Genomic DNA, 23,781 nt, shown 5'->3' with positions numbered 1-23,781 from the left:
TCTATGCATTTTTGAGGACTAACTGTTGTGGTCCTCAAAGTTTGTATAGATTGGAGCTTATCTATCACTAGATGGTCCCTCATAGTTTAGAGCCTTTATTGTATTTGTAGTTACTTTCCCAGACTTGGGGCTTTGTATGTCTACACTGTGGTGCAGGTCTCTTTTCTTTACTGACCAGATACTGCATACTGTGCTCTTTTTTTTCCCCAAAGGTTTATGTCCCTGTATTATGTTTCTTTATTGTTAAAACCTATTAAAGGGGTTGTCCAGGTCCAGACATATCAACATTTTCACCTAGGCAGCCCCCTTAATACCAACATTGGAAAATTTCAGACTCTGATACTCTTTGCCCTGCGCTGAATCGCGCGGGCCAAAAGCTTTTCTTTAGGAGATCCAGTGACGTATCAGGCTCTTCATAGGGACTGCTAGGTGGAGGCTTCCGCCCAGCAGTGTATTCAGTGACGTCACCAACACAAATGGGCGGGCTTTAGTGCTAAAGCCCGCCCATCAGAGCCGTTGACATCACCAAATACACTGGTTGGCGGAAGCCTCAGATCCAGCACAGGGCAAGGGAGAGCATTGGAGCCTGAAATGCTCCAATGCTAATATCAAGGGGGCCTGCCTGGGTGAAGATGCAGGTATGTCCAGGTTCAGAGCTGAACCTGGACAACACCTTTAAGTAAAGAATTTATATAAAAAATAAAAAAAACACCACCTAGCATTACAGTAGTTTAAAATACAGAAACACATAAGACTGGATGAAACAGCAGTTTTATAACTTGGGGGGCATTTATGAATAAGGCATCCTTGATTACTGCATGTTAGTACTTCTAGGCCTCCTGAACGTGTTAATCTGTCCATGAAGGATCCATGTTTGGTTCATGTGTCATTCGTATCCCACGGACACTATTCAGCTGAAAATGAATTTCAAGACAATCACCAATCAACAAACTATGGAACATGGACTAAACATGGATACAATCTGTGTTGTGTCTGTGTTTTTTTTCCATGGACCCATAGGCTATAATGGGCATAAAGCATCCATAAACACTGGGGAAAAAAATAGGACCGATATTATCGGCCAATATTCAGGATTTTTAACGTTATCGGCATCGGCATCTATTTTGCTGATATACCGATAACGTATTGGGAACACAGATCGTGCTGCTGTCAGCGCTCTCCGTGTTCCCTCAGCAGCACAGGGGAGAAGGAAGCAGTGTCTCCCTCCCCCCTGTGCTGCTGCTACCACCGATGAGTGGAGGGAGGACAAGAGAAGGGGCGGGGTGTGGCCACTGCGCCACCAATGAAGATAACTCTCTCATTCATTCAAATTCAACAGGAGGCGGGAGCTGGCTGCACAATCACATAGTCGGCTCCCGACCTCTATGACAAGTAGCTGCGATCTGCGGTAGTTAACCCCTCAGGTGCCGCACCTGAGGTGTTAACTACCGCAGATCGCAGCTACTTGTCATAGAGGTCGGGAGCCGGCTATGTGATTCTGCAGCCAGCTCCCGCCCCCTGTATATGAATAAATGAGTTATCTTCATTGGTGGCGCAGTGCGCCCCCCTAACCCCAGTATTAATCATTGGTGGCGCAGTGCGCCCCCCTCCGCCCCAAACCCCAGTATTAATCATTGGTGGCGCCATGCACCCCCCCACCCAAGCCCCCCAGTATTAATCATTGGTGGCACAGTGCGCCCCCCCCACCCAAGCCCCGCCAGTATTAATTATTGGTGGCAGTGGCCACAGGGTCTCCTCTCCCCTCCTCCTCACTGGCAGTGTAATGCTGGGGCTCCGATCTGTTACCATGGCAGCCAGGATGCTATTGAAGCCCTGGCTGCCATGGTAATATCCCTGATGCTGTGTGCACAGAGCAGCAGGGACAGCGTGAGGTCCTATTCACCCTGATAGAGATCTATCAGGGTGAATAGGACAAGGGTTCTAGTCCCTAAGGGGGCTGTTAGTAAAAAAAAAAAAAAAACACCAAAATATTAATTCTAAATGAAAAATAAAGATTTACAAAAAAAATAAAAAATACACGTTAACAATAAACATTCATTTTCAGCAGATTAGTGTAGGAATTATTATATTTTTTTTCAAAAATGAAAATTCACAGAATATGGGTATAAATTATCGGCTATCGGACTGAAAGTTCACAGATTATCGGTATCTGCCCTAAAAAATCAATATCGGTCGATCCCTAGCCAGGATTATGGTAAATCATGGATGTGTGAATACATACGTCAAAAATCAATGGGTACGTGTGCTGTCCATGGAGCAATTCCAGCAATTCTTGGACTATCTAAGCACATAAAGCAAAATGATGAGCTGAACCCTGTTTTGAAACACTAGGCCAATCTATCTAGGTGCTGCCCCACCGACCAGCTGTAGACGTTTCTGGACTTGTCCACTGGAATATCCACCGTGAGCTTTCAATGTCTTACACGCAGATATCTGTATATTCTGTACAAACAATTCCATCTGTGTGCCCACCTTGTAAGCATTGGTAATTGTAGCGTCATTAAAGGGGTTTTCTAACAGTTTTTTTTTACTGATGACCTATCCTCTGGATAGGCCATCAGTATCTGATCGGTGGGGGTCCGACACCCGGGACCCCTGACGATCAGCTGTTGGTGCGGAGTGGCCTTCTCCAGCTTTGCCTAGGTCATGTGACGTCACATTCGTTGGTCACATGGCCTAGGCACAGTTCAGCCCCATTGAAGTGAATGCTTTGTGAGCTGAGAGAAGGCCGATGCGCTACTGCAAGCGCTGATGCCTTCTCAAACAGCTGATTGGAGGGGGTCCTGATACTGATGAGCTATCCATAGGAGTTGTTGTGATGTCACCATTGCAGGACAGTAAATAGACTGTCGGGGGCACTGGAGCGGTATGATGAAACAGGGGATTTAATGTTTCTTTTCTAGTTTTATGCAATTTCCCCCAACTTGGTCTATTTTTTGTAGATCCCAGGCAACCCCTTTAAACATTCATTATGAGGGAAATGCTTATTGCTATTAACAGAATTTTCTTTCATTTGGGAAAAATATTGGCCAGTAAGCGTTCAGGTGTATGACCTGTTTCTGAGTAACAACTATGTTGCTATATTTGTATTTAAAAAAAGCAGTAACACCCTTGTTATGTCAGGTCAAAGAGATCCCTCCACCCAATACCTTCTTTACAGCCACATGTTAGCACAGTCAGACAGTATCTACAATTATAATGTAAACTAGACCTGCTACAATCCAACGACCAGTAGATGCAGAAGACTGGGGGAGATAAATAATTAGAAATTTATTTTAGGAATATTTTATTTAGAGTAGCACACTATTTACCGTAATTGGTCTGAACATTTTTTAGCTTAATCTCTACCTTAACGAAGCACTCTGGCACTTTTGTTACATATAATGATAACTCACTGTCAATATTCTCGCTTTGTCATTAGTATCATCCGAGCTGCATTCATACACTGTGAACCCTTTCATTATGGGCAGCTGGGACACGTGATCCCCAGTCTTCCAATCCAAACCTTGCTTTCCTGAGTAGAAAGGACATCAGGCTCTCCTGTTTGGAGGACTTCCTCCGCTCCTCCCTCTTGTTCCTCTGTATGTCCCTCAATGCATAGAGTACTGATGAACATATCATTTCGACCCTAAGAGACCAGAAGTGCTGAGAGATATACTAGTTGAGGCCATACAATGATTCGATGCAGAGGTATAAAATGTCCCTGACTCACTAACTGTCTATGAGTGCTGTATGCAGAACCTCCCATCTATTCCTAGTATTATAAGATGCAGATTTACACAGCTCTCCCCTGCCTCCTGCTCATAAGAGGTGACAGGGAGAAACCGTAAGGAGGAGGCCGGGGAGACAGACTGAAGATGCATGTCGTAGGAATACACTGAGACTCTGCATTGTGAGTTAAAGGTCAGAAGTTCTATGTCACTGATCTATCACTGGCTGCCCCTGTAAACATGTAGGCTGCATTAGCGCAACCAGAATCAAGGAATCAACATTTCAGATAACCAATAAAAAGATACATCAACTAAAACAGGTGTACACAAGCCATACACAAGATATCCATATTATTTTTGATTAGTCTATACTGCAATATTTGGCAATTTTTTTATTGCTGGCGTTCTTCTTTAAAGGGTTGTCTGAGATAAGCAAAAGGTAACCTATCAGAATGCTTACCATTCGGAACCTCCTCCACCCCCGTGGACCTTTGTTGTTCTAACTGCAGCAGTGACATGCCTTTATACCACACATGACCACTCAATCACTGGTCTCAGTATCGTGCTGTTTACCCCCAAGTCAGCGATTGGCTGCAGAGTCACACAAGCACATCATTGCTGCAACCAAAACCTTATGTCATGGCTGTAGCGGCAGGGATACAGAAAGGGTTTGGGATCCGATAGATTCCCTGCAGTTTGACATATCGATCTGAAGACCCCTATAAAGCTGAGTCCATATGCAGTGATAATGTGCCACACAGCCAATTACTGCAAGGTAAAGCTGCACATATTTTTCACAGGTAAAACATTTTTAATATGTAAAAACCACATGACCATTAACCTCATTGCAAAATCATAGCAATACACAGTAAAACACAAGCTGCACATTAGCAGTGCATGTGATCCCAGAGTAAACAGTTCCTTCAGTAAAGGGCCCTTTACACGGTCTGAGAATCCCGCAGATGCTCATTCATCGGGTAATAGATTATTCATCCGGTCACAAAAATTATCGTTTGCCGGCAGCAGATCGTGCTGTGTAAGCAGCATCTGCTGCCGGCAAACGAGCGATGGCATTAGCGATCGCTCCTCCCCATACTGTGGAGGAGATTGCTGCATGGAAATATAGCAGTCTCCTCCGCTGACAACCAGCCGATTGCCGGGAAGGAACGCTTCTTCCCCGACAATATGCTGCTGTGTCGTCCCATGTAAAGGGACCTTTATTTTTATTTGTCCTTAATCTGGGTTTATTCCTACATTACGTTATCCCAATTTTATCAAAGATTGTAAGTTCTTGGGAGCAGGGCCCCAGTTGTCTGATTTTGTCGGTGCATGTACCCTTTGTTCTGCAGAATATGTTGGCTCTATATAAAGATTATCATTTAAAATTATTGTTATGACAAATAAAATCTGTGATCAATTGCACAATAAATGCACAACTCAGCTTTAACTATATTGATGACCTATGCTCAGGATAGTTCATCAATAGCAGATTGGCTGGGGCACGATTCCCATAACCCCCTCCCCTATCAGCTGTTTGAAGAGACTACAGCACTCGTACGAGCGCAGAGTTCTCTTCACTGCTTTACATGCTCACTGATGACATTGCGGCAGTGGGCAGGTGTATTTATAGCTCCGCCGTCCCATTCACTTCTATGGGACGGCTCCAGGCTTCATTGAGTGAATGGGATGCAGGAGCTTTAAGTACACCTGCTCGCCGTCGACAGTAAAGACAAACAGTGAAAAGAAGGCAGGGCTTGTATGAGCGCTGTGTTATCTTCAAACAGCTGATCGGCAGGGGTGCCGGCAGTCAGGCCCCCCCGCCAATCTGCTACTGATGACCTATCCTCAGGATAGGTCATCAATATAGTAAAAGCGGACAACCCCTCTAACGCTCTGTGCCCTAATGGTATGTCTCAGCAATGCTGCATGCTCAGGAGCTGGGCTGTGCCATCATTAAAAACTCTTTTCCCATTTCAAATATTTATACATAAATAAGGATAATCTGTACCATCGTGTCTGTAATGACCCAATATATTAAAATATCTTATTATTTAACTCCATGAATCCCCAATGCAAGAATTATTGCTTTTGGTCACCTGCCTCCACAAAATCTTGAATAAAAAAATGATCAAAAGGCCACATATATCACAAAATGCTAATCACAGAAATTACAGATCGCACCACAAAAACAACACAGCTCCTTCAGTAGAAATTTTTTTAAAAAATAAATAAATAAAATATATGGGAGATACATAGCAATCTTTTTTCTAAAAAAAAAGCTCTAAATTTTTTTTTCAAAGTAGTAAAATCTCCATAATTGTACTGATCCAAAGAATAATGTTAACCTGTCATTTTTACAGCACCGGGAACACTGTAAAAATGAAACAATAGCAGAATTGCATTGTTTTTTCAAACCGTCGCCTTCCTCCGACCATCTAGAATCTTTTACAATTATACAATACAGTAGAGGTACCCCAAAATAGTGGCATTAAAGGGAACCTGTCACCGGGATTTTGTGTATAGAGCTGATGACATGGGTTGCTAGATGGCCGCTCTGTGTGCTTTTATTGTGTAAAAAAAAAAAAAACTATTTGATACATATGCAAATTAACCTGAGATGAGTCCTGTATGTGAGATGAGTCAGGGACAGGACTCATCTCAGGGTAATTTGCATATGTATCAAATCGGTTTTTTTACACAATAAAAGCACACAGAGCTATAGGGACTGGGTATTGCGGATGTGCTAGCGGCCATCTAGCAACCCATGACCTCAGCTCTATACACAAAATCCCGGTGACAGGTTCCCTTTAAAAAAAAAGAAAACTAGTCCCACATAAAAGTAGCCTTTATAAAACAAGTCCTCATATCGCTATGTTGATAGAAAAAAATAAAATAAAATGCACGGCTTTTGAAACATGGAGATGATGGAATTTAAAACAAAATGCTGGAGCCTTAAAGGGAGTTTCCAGTTTGCATCAATAGGTTTTAAAATAATCATTTATAAAAGGTATCAGTAATATTCTCGATTCTGGGTTGTGGTCACTTGACCATGTCTATGCAGAGTTTTCTTACTTCCTATGAGGCAACGTCAATGGGAATGTCAAAGCAGTTACAAGGTCAGTGATAGGGGAGTGTTTGTGTGTGTATATGTAACTAGCTGAGTGGGGGGAGCTATAACCTACATGGGTGTTAGGGGCGGTGCTGGAGCGGTGGTTGAGATGGAAGTGAATCATGGTTTGGTTGGGTACAGCAACAGAAAATGCTACATACAGGATGGATACAAACCAGGGGGATTTGTCTACATGTTGAAAATGGGTCAGGAGAGTCCAGATTGAGAAAAAGCATGGGAAAGATGTACATGAGGAAAGAATATCTGATAAAACCACCGTAACCCCAGAAAACCCCTTTAACCCGTTCGTATATGTACAGCGCTGGAACGGTGTGTAAACATGGCGCCTGCTCGCACGTGCAGCAGGCGCCATGGCAGTCAGGTCTCTGCTGTTTCATACAGCAGAGACCTGCGGCTAACTACCATGACGAGCAATAATGCCAATCGCGGTAATTAAAGGCTTTAGATGCCGTGATCAAGTGAGATCACGGCATCTAAATGCGCAAAAACCCAGAAGCTCGAGCTTCCGGGCTTCCTACTAATGCCCCGTGCGACCAATGTGGGCATCGGTAGTTGCGCTGAACACTGTAAGCCTCGCTTACAGGGTCAAAATGGGCAATTTGCCATTTTTTTATTGCTTCTCTTAGCCAAAAAAAATCTAATAAAATGTGATCAAAAAGTCACGCACACTCCAAAATGGTATCAATAAGAACAACAGATTGTTCCGCAAAAAAATTAGCCCCTAAACAGCTCAGTAGACATAAGTATAAAAAAGTTATGGGGGTCAGAATATGGTGATGTAAAAAAAAGTTGGTGGCATTAGAAAGTACAATTTGTCACGCAAAAAATAAGCCCTCATACAGCTATGTGACTGGAAAATGGGGAAGAAAAAGAGAACGCGAAAACGCAAAAACCTCCAGTATCGTAAGGGTTAAACTTTCCTTTTCAAATTCAACATGGTGTTTGAGCTGCAGGCAGCATGTTATAGATTGCGAGGACCTGAACAGATTGATATATAGTTTAGTGGGAAAAGACTCAGTATAACCCGTATTTCATTCATTTATATTCCTGCCCATTCTGGTCTTTGAAGACAAGGAAGTGGTCCTATCAGTGATTGACAGCCTTCCCTCTATGACTGTGTATACACAGATAGCCGTCAGTCATTGATAGGACCGCCTCCTGGAATTCAAAAACCAGAATGAACATAATTACAGGTATAATAAAATACAAGTTGTATTGAATCTTTTCCTACAAAAATTATATATGAATCTGTTCAGCTCTTCCAGCCCTATAACATGCATTTTCATTATGACAGGTAAGTACCAAACTAGACTGCATCTTTAAGGAGGTAAAAGAAACACTGCACTTCTACAAATAAAAAAGTGTTGTTTGGAAATATTTATTTCATATTACTAGGCCAAATAGAAATTGCACAATTACAGTATTTTTCACCCTATAAGACTCACTTTTCTCCCCCAAGTGTGTCTTATGGGGCAAATACTAATTAGCTCCTCAATTATGGAAGCACTCATTAGTACAGGAGGACCAGGGAGAGGTGAATGCAGCACTCCCTGTGCAGACTCCGTACTCACCGATTCCACACCGTGTGAGGAGCCCTGCAGGAGAAGATCAGTAAGCGGCGAGTACAGAATAAGGACATCCGCGCTCTGTGACCTCATGCTGTGCCGCGTCAGGCCACAACACAGTACGCAGCAGGAAGAGCAGGAGCCGGGTCTCAGGAGTAGTAACAGGAGAGGTAAGTTGTTTTGTTTTTCTCTGTTCTGAGGTCTGATTAATATGGGGGCTTATTAACATGGAGGTCTGAATAGGGGCCCTATTAACATTGGGAGTCTGATCTGAGGTCTGATTGGGGTCTTATAAACACTGGGGGTCTGAGCTGAGCTCTGATGAAAAAAAATTTTTTTCTTATTTTACTCCTCTAAAACCTAAGTGCATCTTATTGGATGAAAAATATGGTACATGCATTAAATGCTGAATTGGATGGACAGCGTTCTGATCAGATAGACCAAGAAACAGTCAAAGGCCAGATTCACATTGGCGTTTACCCTTTCCGGCAGATTGTTCCAGCAGGGGAACAGCCTGCCGGATTCCGTACAGTGTACACCCGTGTGCTGCCGGAAGTCCGCCCGACCCCAGTCACTATAATAGGGAGCAACATAGATCCGGCAGCAGCACGGCAAATATGCAGAGAGGCGGCCGGACAAAAAACCCCTGCGTGAAGTTCAGACCATTGACCAGTGAATTGCAGTACCATTTGCACTTGTTTAGTCTACTTGCACATTATACATACTGGGGGAGATTTATCAAACTGGTGTAAAGTAGAACTAGCTTAGTTGTCCATAGCAACCAATCAGATTCCACCTTTCATTTTTCACAGCTCCTTTGGAAAATGAAAAGGTAAAATTTGTAAAGTTCTACTTTACACCAGTTTGATAAATCTCCACCACCGTTTTTATAGCTGGTTGCTATATGCAATATATCTTGCACTGCCCTGTATACTTACCTACCTCTGGCTTTTTCACTTATAGTTTTAATTAATTTCTATATTTTCTATTCTTTCATTTTCTATTACCAGTAGTAGTAATATTACATTTCCAGCCCAAATCCCCATTTTCTGATCCCCAAATTATGATAGCTTACTGGCATTACAAGTACTTTTTCAACATTTCAAATATCATACATACTGTAGTAGAATCTATTTTCTAACCTAAATGTAATCGTACTAGTAATGCAGCTCTAAATGAAATGTTTGAGGACAGTCATTAACAGAGAACAATTTAAGAAATGATCATGTATGAGCAATCAAATATTAATGACACTTATGCTGTGCGTCATTGGTGCATGTACATAGGACATTGTTACCAGCACTCTGATTCATTGGAATGGCAGGGATAATTGCTATGTGTATGGCCTTTAGCCTGGTGAAGATTGTCACATCTAATGCAATTAAAGAAGAAAAAAAAACAAGCCCACACAAATCTCAACAAACATGTTAATCTAGCATACAGAATATTTCTAGCATGTACTAGCTATATTTATCATTACAGATCTTGTTTTATAGGGGGTCATCTTCCTTTCTGCTAGCCCCCCGCCCATGTCCAAACCTGTAGAAGGAAGCATACTTACCTGCTCCCTACCGCTGGGTTCTGGCTCCTTCACTCCGGCCTCTGCATGTCAACAACGGGGCACGTGGCTGCTGCAGTCAATGACTGGACGCAACGGTGATGATGTCCCCCCCACGTTTCACGTCACAGAGTCATATGATGCAGAGGGACACATCATCACCGCAGCCAGTCACTGACCGCAGCCATGTGACCCGCATCAAAGAGGATGTTGACACGCAGCGTCAGAAGCGAGGCAGCGGCAAAGTAAAGGACCTGGAACCCAGTGATGGGAAGCAGGCAAGAGTACTTCAACAGGTCCGGCTACATGGAGGGGGGGGGATGTCTGTCAAGAAGATCCCCAAAGGTTAACAACCCCTTTAAATCTGTCAGGCAGAGGTTCAACCACTGTAACCTCACTGATTGTGACAATGAAGTGGCATCAATGATAGGAAAGTGCTTTGCCACTTGGTCTCATTAGATGCACTCAACTTTTTCTGGAGGCTACAGTCGTCAATCAATGGCAAACCATGCTGTGAAAACCAGAAGTAGGAGTTATATTCAAATGTTTGCCATGTGACAAAGGGGTTGACCGAAAATCAATATTTAGAACCCATACAGTATTATTCCGAAGTTTTGAACGAAGCCACTTCGGATTAAGCATCCATCCGATGCGCGCGTCGCTCAACTCCAAAAGTAAGGGTCCATTCACACGTCCGTGAATGTGTCCGCACCCGTTCCGCAATTCTGCGGAACGGATGCGGACCCATTCATTCTCTATGGGGCAGGAATGCATGCGGACAGCACACAGTGTCCTGTCCGCATCCGCATTTCTGGATGCGCCCTCGATCTTCTGGTCTGGAGCTCCGGAAAAAAATAGAATATGTCCTATTCTTGTCCGCAATTGCGGACAATAGGCAGTTCTATGGGGGTGCCGGCCAGGTGCATTGCGGATGCGCAATTTGCAGATCCGCAAAACACTACGGACGTGTGAATGGACCCTAAGTGTTGAACCTAGGACAACCAAACCTGTCTGCTCTCCTGACAGGTCTCCTTTAATAAATACTTGCAAACATCCTCATCAAATAAGAATTTAGCACTCCTTTTCTATGAACTTTGCATAGCGCCATACCCCTTTGATCTCTCTTTGATCGCATTGTCATTTGGCATGCATATACTAGGTGCCAGGAGAGCTGACAGGTCATAGACTATAATAACAATAATAACTGCAATGTGCAAGCCTTTCATGGCCAAAGGTAGAACGCAATCTGACAATGCCAAGTTGAAGTTGCCGGCCTTAGGACCTAAAACAACATACTGTTAAACTGACCACAACATCTAAGGAGTTAAACAGCCAGAATCGGAGCTAGCTCCAGATTTGGCCATTGCAGCAGGAGCCTGGCTGTGTATTTCAGCGGGCTCCCTCTATGGATGGTGCAGGCTAAAACTCCTGTGCCCACACCATCCCCTTGCCATTCACGTATGGCGCTGGATGTTAAAGTACCAGTGGACAGCGACGTAACATGTGTGTGATTATGTGGCAAGGGGTTAAACAGTAGAAGGGAAACCAAAAGGTAGATTGATCTAATAAGTGCTTGAGCACGGTTTTATCATTATACATTGTACAGCGGCTGTGGTTGGTAACACAGCTCAGTCCCATACACTTCTATGGAGCTGAGCTGCGCCTGGGCCATCTGACCAATGAACGTGACTTCACGGGCGTAAGAAAAGCTGAGAGAAGGCCGCGGCACTCACTGCCTTCTCAAACAGCTGATCGGCAGGAGTCCTGGGTGTCTGACCCCCCACTGATCAGATACTGATGATCTATGCTGAGGACAGGTCATCAGTATTAAAATCTCGGAAAACCCCTTTAATTTTTAGAACACACAGGTGAATGTTTGTCTGGATAAAAAATTTCTAAGTCACTCCATGTATTCTACTTCCTGTTTGTTTCACCTTTTAACATAGCGAACAGACTCGCTTTCTCAGTCAGACCACCACTGTGACCATGGAACCTCCCCCCCAGTAGTGACTCAATTAGAGCATCACACTGATATGATTCTGTGGGCCTCTTTAGCTAAACCTATCAAGAGAACTATAGAAATGTCAAGATTGTACCCCAAAATTACTCCCACTATTATCATGAGGATTAATTTTCAGATAATATCTTCCCCTTACATTAGCAAACTTAAAACTGAATCCCTTTCCATATAGAAGATCTTATAATTTGTGTTGACTTCCACAAATAGACAATAGTTCTTATTTCATTTTCAATGGCACAGAAATGCTGAAGCAAAAAAGAAAACTAATTATAGTATCCCTATAAAAAAAATGGAGATTAGAAGTTTCTCTGACCTCCTTAGTTACAGCAGTACTGTGGCTGTGTATTTTAAACAGCGTCCTGCTGCTGATTGTGTCGTATGGCACACGTCCTCAGAGGACTTCTGTCTGCACTGTACTATTACAACACTGGTCAATAGGTTAAAAGGGTGTGGTGTGAAGATACTGAAGACGTAGCCTCACAACAGGTCATCAATATCAGATTTGACTAACGGAAACCCCGTTGATCAGCTGTTTGGAGAGGTAGCGGCACTTATGTGAAAGCCGCTTCATTTTCAGAAATACCTGTGCATCGTCTCGCTTGTAGAGATGCCTCACTATAATTACAAGAGCTCCGTCCAATGGTATGAGTAGTTGCAGTTACGCTGCATGGCCGCTGCAAATGTGATGGAGCACATGCAATTGTGAGGCAGAAGCTGCACGAGCGCCGCTACCCCTTTAAGCAGCTGATCAGCGGGGGTGATGTGAGTTGGACCCACTCCGATCTGATATTAACCCTGAGGACAGTTCATCAATATCTTTGTACTGCACAACCACTTTAAGGTGGGGAGGTGGTTTATCATTTATGGTGGTTTTGGTGTGAGTTGTAACTGTCTTTGCTTCGTAAGGTTGCGGGGGGGGGGAATCACTGAAAAAATTATTTAACTGGTTGACACTGCAGAGGCAACACTTACTGACCTGCTTTGTGAGGTTGTGCCAAATTTATAAAAAAAAAGTGTGCACAGTAATAATATACACTGCTCAAAAAAATAAAGGGAACACTTAAACAACACAATGTAACTCCAAGTCAATCACACTTCTGTGAAATCAAACTGTCCACTTAGGAAGCAACACTGAGTGACAATCAATTTCACATGTTGTTGTGCAAATGGGATAGACAACAGGTGGAAATTATAGGCAATTAGCAAGACACCCCCAATAAAGGAGTGGTTCTGCAGGTGGTGACCACAGAACACTTCTCAGTTCCTATGCTTCCTGGCTGATGTTTTGGTCACTTTTGAATGCTGGCGGTGCTTTCACTCTAGTGGTAGCATGAGACGGAGTCTACAACCCACACAAGTGGCTCAGGTAGTGCAGCTTATCCAGGATGGCACATCAATGCGAGCTGTGGCAAGAAGGTTTGCTGTGTCTGTCAGCGTAGTGTCCAAAGCATGGAGGCACTACCAGGAGACAGGCCAGTACATCAGGAGACGTGGAGGAGGCCGTAGGAGGGCAACAACCCAGCAGCAGGACCGCTACCTCCGCCTTTGTGTAAGGAGGAACAGGAGGAGCACTGCCAGAGCCCTGCAAAATGCCCTCCACAGGCCACAAATGTAAATGTGTCTGCTCAAACGGTCAGAAACAGACTCCATGAGGGTGATATGAGGGCCCGACGTCCACAGGTGGGGGTTGTGCTTACACCCCAACACCGTGCAGGACGTTTGGCATTTGCCAGAGAACACCAAGATTGGCAAATTTGCCATTGGCGCCCTGTGCTCTTCACAGATGAAAGCAGGTTCACACTGAGCACATGTGACAGACGCAACATCCTCCAGCATGACCGGTTTGACATTAGGTCAGTAATGGTGTGGGGTGGCATTTCTTTGGAGGGCCGCACAGCCCTCCATGTGCTCGCCAGAGGTAGCCTGACTGCCATTAGGTACCGAGATGAGACCCTCAGACCCCTTGTGAGACCATATGCTGGTGCGGTTGGCCCTGGGTTCCTCCTAATGCAAGACAATGCTAGACCTCACGTGGCTGGAGTGTGTCATCAGTTCCTGCAAGACGAAGGCATTGATGCTATGGACTGGCCCGCCCGTTCCCCAGACCGGAATCCAATTGAGCACATCTGGGACATCATGTCTCGCTCTATCCACCAACGTCACGTTGCACCACAGACTGTCCAGGAGTTGGCAGATGCTTTAGTCCAGGGCTGGGAGGAGATCCCTCAGGAGACCGTCCGCCACCTCATCAGGAGCATGCACAGGCGTTGTAGGGAGGTCATACAGGCACGTGGAGGCCACACATACTACTGAGCCTCATTTTGACTTGTTTTAAGGACATTACATCAAAGTTGGATCAGCCTGTAGTGTGTTTTTCCACTTTAATTTTGAGTGTGACTCCAAATCCAGACCTCCATGGGTTGAAAAATTTGATTTCCATTTTTTAATTTTTGTGTGATTTTGTTGTCAGCACATTCAACTACGTAAAGAACAAAGTATTTCAGAAGAATATTTAATTAATTCAGATCTAGGATGTGTTATTTTTGTGTTCCCTTTATTTTTTTGAGCAGTGTATTTGGGGCAAGTGATGTGGTGTACTCCTATGTCTGTAAAAGTTCACCAGGAGGTTGCCTGGCATGGAGATGAGACTTTTTAAAGAGTTGCACATCATAAATGAAACCTAAAGCTGTCCATCCTCAGGATAGGTCATCAATATCTGATCTGGGGGGTCCGACACCCCTGCCGATCAGCTGTTTGAAGAGGAGGTTACGCTCCATGCGATCGTCTCTTCCTCTTCATTACACTTCGTGTCGTTTCCCCTGTAGCGATGGAGTAGTGTAATTACAAGTACTTGCGCCATTCAAATGAATGGAATGAGTATTTGTAATTACACTGCACTTCCGAGACGATGAGCAGTGTAATGAAAAGGAAGCGCCTGGAGCGCCGCCTACTGTTCAAGCAGCTGATTGGCTGTCGGACCCCCGCAGATCATATCAGATATTAATGACCTATCCTTAAAGGTAAACAATACAAACAAACTGCACAACCACTTTTAAAGGTGTTCTAATCCGAAATCCTGAACTACTTTTCACTTCACTTCTAAAAGTGGCAAAGCTCAACAAATGTGGTAAAAAATGCGACAACCCTGGGGTAGCAGATTTGATAAATGAACCCTTAGATTTATAACTATACTACCACTTTGAGAAACAATTTCTATTTAGGAGTCAAGAATTTGGAAACTTTTCTTAATAAAGATATAATAATTAGTATCAAGCTCCTGAAATCTAATTACATTAAATCAGGACTAGCGATGTTCTACTACTTACCTTGAGATAGGACCCATAATACTTTGTCACATATGGACTATCGCACTGGCTTAGCACTGTAATTTCTTGCTGGATATCTTCTATTTCGTCTTCTGCTTCTTCAAGATCTATAATTTTTATTGCTATTACTTTCTGAGTCCTATTGTCAATCCCTTTAAAGACTTCTCCAAAGGATCCTTTGCCAATCTTTTCTAGCTTTCTGAACAATTCCTCAGGGTCTGCTTTTAGATTCTAAGGAAAAGAAAGAGATAACAGCATTAAGAACGGATACGCATAAAAGAATATATGGAGAGAGGTTGACCCAATGCGCTGTGAAGATAAAGTAATCCAGACCTATCTGCTCACCTGTATCCTCTGTTTATTCTAGAATTCTCCGGGGAACATTGGCTGATTAATGCACATAATTTTATTTTATTTCAAATAACATGTACAGTACACGTGCCCCGCAGCAAGTACAGGGGCGGCCAGGCAATTAGGGATGTTACACAGACAGATTATCTGGCAGATTTTCTGACCAATCATTGGTCACATGGCCGTTCACACAAAGATTTTTTTGTTATACTCACCAACTATTGGTCTGATTGGACAGAAATTGGTCAGATAATCTGTTGGTGTTAAGCTCCATTCACACGTCCGTGGTGTGTTGCGGACCCGCAAATTGCGGATCCGCAACACACCCGCCCGGCACACCTATAGAAATGCCTATTCTTGTCCGCAAGCTGCGGACAAGAATAGGACATGTTCTATCTTTTGCGGAGCTGCGGACCTGAAGATCGGGGCCGCGCTCCGCAAATGCGGATGCTGACAGCACACTGTGTGCTGTCCACATCCATTCCGTCCCCATGAAAATTAATGGGTCCGCACCCGTTCCGAAAAAAAGGCGGAACGGATGCGGACCCATTTGCGGACGTATGAATGGAGCCTAATACAGCCCTTAGCGGTGAGACACATGAAGATCCTGCTGATAGAAGAGTGTTGTATCTGATTAGGGAAACATGGCTGCTTTTTTCCCCCAGAAATGACCTCACCCGTTTCTTTGTGTGTCTGGTAATGCAGCTCAGTCCCATTCAAGTTAATGTGACACAGCTGCAATACCAGATACAGCCTATTGACAGGAGTGGTGATGTTTTTGGAAAACGTTCAGTAGGTCTAGTGCCCTTCAGTACGGTGTGTATATGTAACTCAATCTCCTTGTTAATGAAGTCTCTGCGTCAAGATCCAGGAGACGACCTCTGTATGGAACAATATCACATCACAATATATTATTTGGGGAAGAACCACTGCAGTCACTAAAGTGCTGGCTCAAGAAGTGAATTATAAAGTTTCAGTACTCAGGGTTCTTCAAGGGGTTGTTTCAGAGACAAAACCTTTCAGAATGCTTGCCCTAGGACGATGAGCTAATGCCCTGGGTCCTACCCCTGGGATTAGCTCAGATTATGCAATACATAATTAGTTAAAATCTGCCAGGGCAGGAGGCTCTTCTACAGAGTCTCTCCCCTTTCTGGCTCATAAAGGGGGCTTCCTGAATGGAGGACGCCCTCTTTCCTTTAATGACATCCATATATCCTAATAGGGCACAAAAAAGGAGGTTGTCTTTATATTGAAACCCCTTTAAAGGCTATGTACACTTTCGGGGGCTTCTTTTTTAGGACGACATTTTAGGACGACATTGTACTCATTTTGGGCTAAAAATCATTTTCTGAATTGGTCTTAAAAACGTTTACTTATAAACCCTTATTTAAAGGGGTTATCTGACCCCTGAAATTCCCCCCATATGCCCGGAACCCTCATACAGATTGTACTTAACTCGCTCCCTGGCACCTGCGGCGCTTCTGAAGTCCGCACGACCGCCGCTGCATCTCCCCGTCCTGCGGATTAAAACATCCGTCGTCGGGGGAGGGGGCAGCAAATAGCAGTCGGTGACGGGGACGAGCCTCCATAGCATCGCATATGATGCTAAGAAGGCTCATCCCAGTTACTACCTGGTATTGGCTGGCAATCCCCCCAACGCTAGATGGTTTTATCCCTGCGACGGGGAAATGCAACGGAGGCTGCGCAAGCTTCAGAAGCGCCGCAGGTGCTGGGGAGCGAGGTAAGTACAATCTGTGTGAGGGACCTGGGCGTATGGGTTGGCATTTCAGGGGTTGGATAACCCCTTTAAGCCATATTCTTATCAGTTTGAAAAGATTTGAGCTGTAATGAGCGTTTGAGGTCAGGAGATCAGAGATAAAAGCTACACATGAGCAGTCAGATGACAGTAACAAATTGACTTTATTTTTTACCCATGTATCTAAGGCTACTTTCACACCTGCGTTAGGTGCGGATCCGTCTGGTATCTGCACAGACGGACCCACACCTATAATGCAAACGCTTAGATCCGTTCAGAACGGACCTGTTTGCATTACCATGAACAAAAAAAATATATATATATATTTTTATTTTATTTTTTGTTCATGATAATGCAAACGGATCCGGTTTTGACTTTACATTGAAAGTCAATGGGAGACGGATCCGTTTGAAAATTGAGCCATACTGTGTCAACTTCAAACGGATCCGTCCCCATTGACTTCCATTATAAGTCTGGACGGATCCGTTTGCCTCCGCACAGCCAGGCGGACAACCAAACGCTGCAAGCTGCGTTCAGGGGTCCGCCTGCTGAGCGGAGGACAAACGGTGCCAAACTGATGCATTCTGAGCGGATCCGCCTCCACTCAGAATGCATTAGGGCTGGACGGATCCGTTCGGGGCCGCTTGTGAGAGCCTTCAAACGGAACTCACAAGCGGAGCCCCGAACGCTAGTGTGAAAGTAGCATAAAAAATGGCTGGACATTTTTTAAAGAGCAATTGGAAAAATAATTTTTAGTCCAAAAGGAGTAAAGTGCGATCATTAAAAAATTTGCCCGAAGGTGTAAATGCACCTATTCTTACTTCCTGCTCAGTTTTGTGACCATGTGTACTGCAATTTCAATGGGGGTTAAATAACCAGCTAAAAGCCTTTTGTATTATTTGTTAAAAATACTATAACTATCGCTTAAAGCTCTAGTACTCAGCCTTCTCTAACTAGTGATGACAAAATTACTTCCTGAAATTACTGCTGACTTCCGCATGACTCACTAACTGCAAATCTAGCTCAGACACAGACATAGGGAGTATGCCTTTATGGTTTCAATGCACCTTTCTATTTTAGTACATTTAGAGTAATTATACAGTTATTCCTCCTTGCGGTTCATATCCATTAAAAGTATTTCATGCAATATGGTAAACAATTAAATCAATGACGACTCTTTGCCCCCGTACAGTACAACGATTACAAAATGCATAAAAATGCAAAAAGGCAGCTTCAAAGCGCTGCTACCAAGTAAAAAAATATTCTATTTAAAACTATAAAAAAAAAACAAGTTACAGGCAACTCGTATTTAGGTAGCGATCTGCCACCTTCCTCAGGCACATCCACATCCTTCCACCACCAAAACGCAAGTCATTTGTAATTTATATTTTTTAATTGCTTTGAATGAAATATTTTTTACTTGGTGGCGGCACTTTGGAGCTCCCTTTTTTACATTTCTATTTTATCCATTGATGGGACCGGATTGCCAGGCAGAGGGGGAGAACTGTGACTACTACTCCTGTGGTGGGCTTACCAACTGTGCAAAATCCAGAATCGTGCCTGCATTTGCTTTCTTCATGTGCAGTTGTTTGGTAATGGTGGTAATGCAATACGGGGCGCCCTTGTTTCTTTTCCGGATTTAAATGTAGTACAAGCCCATATCGACTTATAAGTGGGCGATCTGCGCTCATTTACAGGCAGATTTGCCAATGTAAAAGGGCCTTTAGTTTACCAGTACAAAGGGAATCTATAATATCCAAATACACTTTTGCTGCCTGCACATCACTAGACGCCAAAATAAATTGTGTAGAGAACCTGTCATTAGCTTCTGACACCAGTTAAAAGGGTTTTACGAGACTTTAATAAAGAGGACGCATCTTTAGGATAAGTGAAAACAAAAGAGGTTGTGGTGCTCACCAGGCCTATTTCACACCGGAAGCACGGATTGCGCTGGGAACCAAGCGCCGATATCCAAACTATGGCATCAATATCAGCTGCCTTAGGCCTCATGCACACGACCGTTTTTTTTTGCGGTCCGCAAAACGGATTTCCGTTGTTCCGTGACCGTTTTTTCTTCCGTGGGTCTTCCTTGATTTTTGGAGGATCCACGGACATGAAAAGTAAAAAAAAAAACTAAGTCAAGCTTGCATTGAAAATGATCGGAAAAACGGACACGGATCACGGACGACTATCTTGTGTGCATCTGTGATTTTTCACGGACCCATTGACTTGAATGGGTCTGTGAACCGTTGTCCGTGAAAAAAATAGGACAGGTCATATTTTTTTCATGGACTGGAAAAACGGATTACGGACGCGGAAGCCAAACGGTGCATTTTCCGATTTTTCCACGGACCCATTGAAAGTCAATGGGTCCGCGCGAAAAAAATGGAAAACGGAACAACGGCCACGGATGCACACAACGGTCGTGTGCATGAGGCCTTACGGAATCGCTGCGGCCGCCAGGCACTGGGACAAAAGCACTCAGTGCTGCGGCATGACCCAAGTAGTATGCCATGTGACCGCGATAGCCATTAACTGACTGCATCGGTCACATGTAAAGAGAAAAAAAGTGAGGACCGCCAGAGCCTCAGCACAGGATCAGCAGGGAAAAAAGAGGTGGGATTGTTTATTTTTTGTTGGATTTTTTTATTTTTTGGATAACCCCTTTCCTTTCCTCTGTATGCATCCAGTATGCTAGTGAAGCACAGTCTATATGTCTATTTCTCCGTGACAAAAACACAATAAAAAGAGAAAAAAAATCTAAATGATAAAAGTACCCACACAATTAAAAACGTGAATTCATTAATGCAGTCAAAACAATACAAACATAATTTGTATTAAAGAGAACATGTCAGGAGTTTTGATCTGAGGCATTTATGGAATATCCACAGGATATATGAAAATAGAATATGACAGCACAGTGTCAGTCCCAATAGGGAAATACATTTTTGTAGGGTGCTTGCAGCATCGGGCTTCAGTCTCCGAGCCACGATACACCAAAAAACATAAAACAGCAATGAAAGTGATGCAGTCTTGATTCAACAATTCGGCATGATTACACTGCTTTCATTGAAAGGAGGATGTGTTGTGGTTTTAGATTCGTTATATTAACAGGGTAGGTCATAAATGTCTTATAGATGAGGCTCACAGCTGCACTGAACACTCCCTCCATTCACTTCTATGGGGAGTACTGAAAACAGTCAAGCATGCTTGTTCAACTGTTTTTGGGACTCCCATGGAAATTAATGGAGAGAATCGGGCGTGAATGTTCACAGGGGCTGCAGAATGGGGTCCCAAGCCTCAATCACAAGATAAGTGCAGGTCCCAGATGTGTGACCAGCATCTATATGGCCACACACACACACACACAAGCAAGTTCAATGCGAGAAATTTGCAGCATATCAGTGAGAGGTCCCGTTCGGGCCTCCGCTCCTCTAACAGGATCGCACAGCATTATAATGATTTATAATACTGTTTGACCCTGAGAGTTCTGGAATCTACTGAATTAGGGCTCATGGACAAGGTCGTGGTTTTGGTGCGGATCGAATGCGGATGCGTTGATCTCAATCAGGCATCCTCAAACTGCGGCCCTCCAGCTGTTGCAAAACTACAACTCCCAGCATGCCCGAACAGCCTGCAGGTTTCAGCCTACAGCAGGGCATTGTGGGAGTTGTAGTTTTACAACAGCTGGAGGGCCGCAGTTTGAGGGTGCCTGATCTCAATGCTTGTCTTGTCCGTTTTGCACACAAGGATACAACATTTTTACAGAAGTTTAAAAAATAAATAAGGGTCCATTCACACGTCCGTGTGTGTGTTTTGCGGATCCATGGATCCGCAAAACATAGACATCGACTGTTAGCGGTTTTCCTTCAGGCAGGTTTATGATGGTTATACAATGAGGCATCAGACCTCCAACCCGTGAATATTTCCCTGTACAACGAATATCCGGTTTGCTTCTGGCCAGGAGATATTTGATAACCCAAGTTCAGTCTGGGCTTGGAGGTCCGATGCCTCATTGTATAACCATTGTAAACCTGCCTGAAGGAAAACCGCTAACATCGACGATGTGCGTTCCGCATTTTGCGGACCGCACATCGCCGCAATTGCAGACAAGAATAGGACATGTTCTATTTTTTTCAGGATCGCAATTCCGGATCCTGAAATCCGCAATTACGGATCCGGGCAGAACATCGTGCTGCCCCATAGAAATTAATGGGTCCGCAATTCCGTTCCGTTTTATCATTTACATTTTTATTTCATCCATTAAGGTTGCTTTTAGAACAGACATTGATAACTAAAAAATGATTATTAATAAACATTCCCCATATGTTTACTTTATGTTGGCATAATTTTTGACGTTAGAAGGCTTGGAATTTTAGAAGCAATTTTTTTAATTTTCAAGAAAACTTCCAAAACAGACTTCCAAAAAAGGACCAACTCAGTTCGGAACTGATTTTGAGGGCTTAGAGAAGAGTAAGGCCTCTTTCACACGGGTGTGATGTTTTGGATGCCCGGATAAGATGCGGGTGCGTCGCTGGAAAATGTGCGATTTTTCCGCGCGAGTGCAAAACATTTTAATGCGTTTTGCACGCACGTGAGAAAAATCGGCATGTTTGGTACCCAAACCCGAACTTCTTCACAGAAGTTCAGGTTTGGGTTAGGTGTTGTGTAGATTGTATTATTTTCCCTTATAACATGGTTATAAGGGAAAATAATAACATTCTTAATACAGAATGCATAGTACAATAGGGCTGGAGGGGTTAAAAAAAAAAACTATTAAAAAAAATGTAACTCACCTTAATCCACTTGTTCGCGCAGTCCGGCTTCTTTTCTGCCTTCATCTGTGAGGAAAAGGACCTGTGGTGATGTCACTGCGCTAATCACATGGTCCATCACATGATCTAGCACCATGGAGATGGATCTGTGATGAGCGCAGTGACATCACCACAGGTCCTTTTCCTCACAGATGAAGGCAGAAGAGAAGCCGGGCTGCGCGAACAAGTGGATTAAGGCGAGTTACTTTTTTTTTTAACCCCTCCAACCCTATTGTACTATGCATTCTGTATTAAGAATGCTATTATTTTCCCTTATAACCATGTTATAAGGGAAAATAATAGTGATAGGGTCCCCATCCCGATTGTCTCCTAGCAACCATGCGTGAAAATCGCACCGCATCCGCACTTGCTTGCAATTTTCACGCAGCCCCATTCACTTCTATGGGGCCTGCGTTGAATGAAAAACCCACAATATAGAACATGCTGCAATTTTCACGCACAAGTGATGCATGAAAATTACCGCTCTTGTGCACAGCCCCATAGAAATGAATGGGTCCGGATTCAGTGAGGGTGCAATGCGTTCACCTCACGCATTGCACCCGCGCGCAAAATGAAGGCGAAATTTTTTAAAAAATTAAATTTTTAGTGCAGATTTTCCATTTTAATTACATTTTTTCCTGTAACACAACAAGGATTAACAGCAAAACAAACCTCAATATTTATTACCCAGATTATGCTATTTACTGAAACACCCCATATGTGGTCATAAACTGCTGTATAAGCATACCACATGGCTCAGAAGGAAAGGAGCGCCATTTGGCTTTCGGAGTGCAGACGTCATGTCGGAATTGTAGAGACACTGAGGTAGCTATACAGTGGAGACACAGTGCAAAACCACAAAACGTTATCCCATATTGGAACTAAACCCTTCAAGGAATTCACCTAGGGGTATAGTGATTAGTCTTTCCCAAAATAATTTTTTTAAGATTGGGACATAAAATTAAGTACATGATAGAGCTCATTTGGTTTTTGAAGTGTGAATTTTGCTGGGATGGTTTTTTGGGTGTTCATCACATTAGCAGAGACCCTGAGATACCCGTAATCAGAATGACGCCAGCCCCGACACGGCTTTCAGCATACCTTCGTACCACGAGCCGGGTGTCATCAAGGGCTGGCGTCATCCTGGTCTCGAGCATCATGGGCGAGGCTACCTGTGTTATCTTCATTCTGGTTACATGCTGTTGAGGCAGGTGTCAGAGTTTTGTTACTGTGATTTGTTGACACTTTCTATTATAGTGTGATTTGTGTGTTATCCTTGGCAGTCATTATACAATTATACTCTGGTCTTTGCCTTCTTTATATTGCTGCCACATATGGATGCTACGATTATTGTTACTGTTCCCGAGGATGTATGTTCACCAGTGATGACGCCTTTTTCTGCTGCTCATTCTTTTTTATGCATTGATATTTTTAATGTGTAATTCATCAAATAAAGATCCCCATATTTTTTAATTACTTTGGTATGTTGTAGCTCACAAGTTTTGTAGGTTGTATTTAATTAAAAGGAGC

General features: G+C 43.5%; 1 protein-coding gene across 1 annotated transcript in view; it reads right to left on the bottom strand.

Annotated features, from left to right (window-relative positions):
- The window catches only part of STK24 (serine/threonine kinase 24), a 75,719-nt gene that overhangs the window by 33,871 nt on the left and 18,067 nt on the right, over positions 1–23,781 (bottom strand). The window contains exon 2 of the mRNA XM_040425286.1: positions 15,331–15,561. Coding sequence (XP_040281220.1) covers positions 15,331–15,561 — 231 coding nt within the window. The remainder of the gene's footprint in view (positions 1–15,330; positions 15,562–23,781) is intronic.

The sequence above is a fragment of the Bufo bufo genome, chromosome 3, assembly GCF_905171765.1.
Source record: "Bufo bufo chromosome 3, aBufBuf1.1, whole genome shotgun sequence".
Lineage (NCBI taxonomy): Eukaryota > Metazoa > Chordata > Amphibia > Anura > Bufonidae > Bufo > Bufo bufo.
This window is presented reverse-complemented; position numbering and strand designations above follow the sequence as displayed.